The sequence below is a fragment of the Corapipo altera genome, unplaced genomic scaffold (genome assembly GCF_003945725.1).
Source record: "Corapipo altera isolate COAL_440 unplaced genomic scaffold, ASM394572v1 229, whole genome shotgun sequence".
Lineage (NCBI taxonomy): Eukaryota > Metazoa > Chordata > Aves > Passeriformes > Pipridae > Corapipo > Corapipo altera.
In genome coordinates this window covers 158,063-159,747 of record NW_020885108.1, presented here as the reverse complement: position 1 = coordinate 159,747, position 1,685 = coordinate 158,063, and the positions used below count along the sequence as shown (strand labels likewise).

Here is a 1,685-nt window from a genome sequence, read left to right as displayed (position 1 = left end):
CCCCTGTTGGGTTCAGGTCCGGTTCCTGGAGCAGCAGAACAAGGTCCTCTCCACCAAGTGGGAGCTGCTGCAGCAGCAGGGGCCGTCGGGGCCGAGGAAGGACCTGAGTGTGATCTTTGAGAGCTACATCCAGAACCTGAGGAGGCAGCTGGACTCCATCCTGGCGCAGCGGGGGCAGCTGGAGTCGGAGCTGCAGAACATGCAGCAGTACGTCGAGGAGTACAAGAGCAAGTGAGTTGCCACCACGCTTGGGCCGCCTCAAACAGCTCTTTGGGCACTTCTCTGCCCCAAAACTCCCTTTTTATGGTGATCCCGGGGGTGGTTTATGGGTCTGAAGGTTTAATTTTAGGGGGTTTTTACCCCCCTTTGGCGGGAGAAGGCAGGAACTCAGCCTGTGCTTTTGCTCCCCCCAGGTACGAGGAGGAGATCAACCGGCGCACGACGGCCGAGAACGAGTTCGTGGTGCTGAAGAAGGTTGGAAATAATCCCTCAATACCCACCGAATAATCCCTCAATCCCCACCAAATAGTCCCTGAATCCCCACCAAATAATCCCTCAATCCCCCCCAAATAACCCCTCAATCCCCCCCAAATAATCCCTCAGTCCCCATCAAATAACCCCTCAATCCCCACCAAATAACCCCTCAATCCCCCCCCAAATAGTCCCTGAATCCCCCCCAAATAATCCCTCAATCCCCACCAAATGGTCCCTCAATCCCCCCAAAATAATCCCTCAATTCCCATAAAATAATCCCTTGATCCTTACCAAATAACCCCTCAATCTCCACCAAATAATCCCTCAATCCCCATCAAATAATCCCTCAATCCCCCCCAAATAATCTCTCAATCCCCCCCAAATAATCCCTCAATCCCCCCCAAATAATTCCTCAATTCCCCCGAAATTTGTAGAATTCCATATATAATTCCATACATTTGTAGAATTCCATATAAACACAGACTATGGAATTCCACATAAAATTCCATACATTTGTACAATTCCACATGAACACAGACTATAGAATTCCATATAGAATTCCATACATCTATAGAATTCCATACATTTATAGAATTCCATATAAACACAGACTATGGAATTCCACATAAAATTCCATACATTTATAGAATTCCATACATTTACAGAATTCCATATAAAATTCCATACATTTATAGAATTCCATACAAACACAGACTATAGAATTCCATCTAGAATTCCATACATATATAGAATTCCATACATTTAAAATTCCATATAAACACAGGCTATAGAATTCCATACATCTATAGAATTCCATACATTTATAGAATTCCATATAAACACAGACTCTAGAATTCCACAGAAAATTCCCTACATTTATAGAATTCCATATATTTATAGAATTCCATATAGAATTCCATACATTTATAGAATTCCATACAGACACAGACTATAGAATTCCATATGGAATTCCATACATTTATACAATTCCATATATTTATAGAATTCCATACATTTATAGAATTCCATATGGAATCCCATACATTTACAGAATTCCATATAAACACAGACTCTAGAATTCCACAGAAAATTCCATACATTTAGAGAATTCCATATATTTTTAGAATTCCATATAGAATTCCATACATTTATAGAATTCCATACATTTATAGAATTCCATATGGAATTCCATACATTTATAGAATTCCATA

General features: G+C 40.9%; 1 protein-coding gene across 1 annotated transcript in view; it reads left to right on the top strand.

The window, feature by feature from the left end:
* LOC113960315 (keratin, type II cytoskeletal 6C-like) overlaps positions 1 to 1,685 on the top strand; it is a 4,756-nt gene that overhangs the window by 1,271 nt on the left and 1,800 nt on the right. The window contains 2 exon segments of the mRNA XM_027669830.1: positions 17 to 231; positions 414 to 474. Coding sequence (XP_027525631.1) covers positions 17 to 231; positions 414 to 474 — 276 coding nt within the window.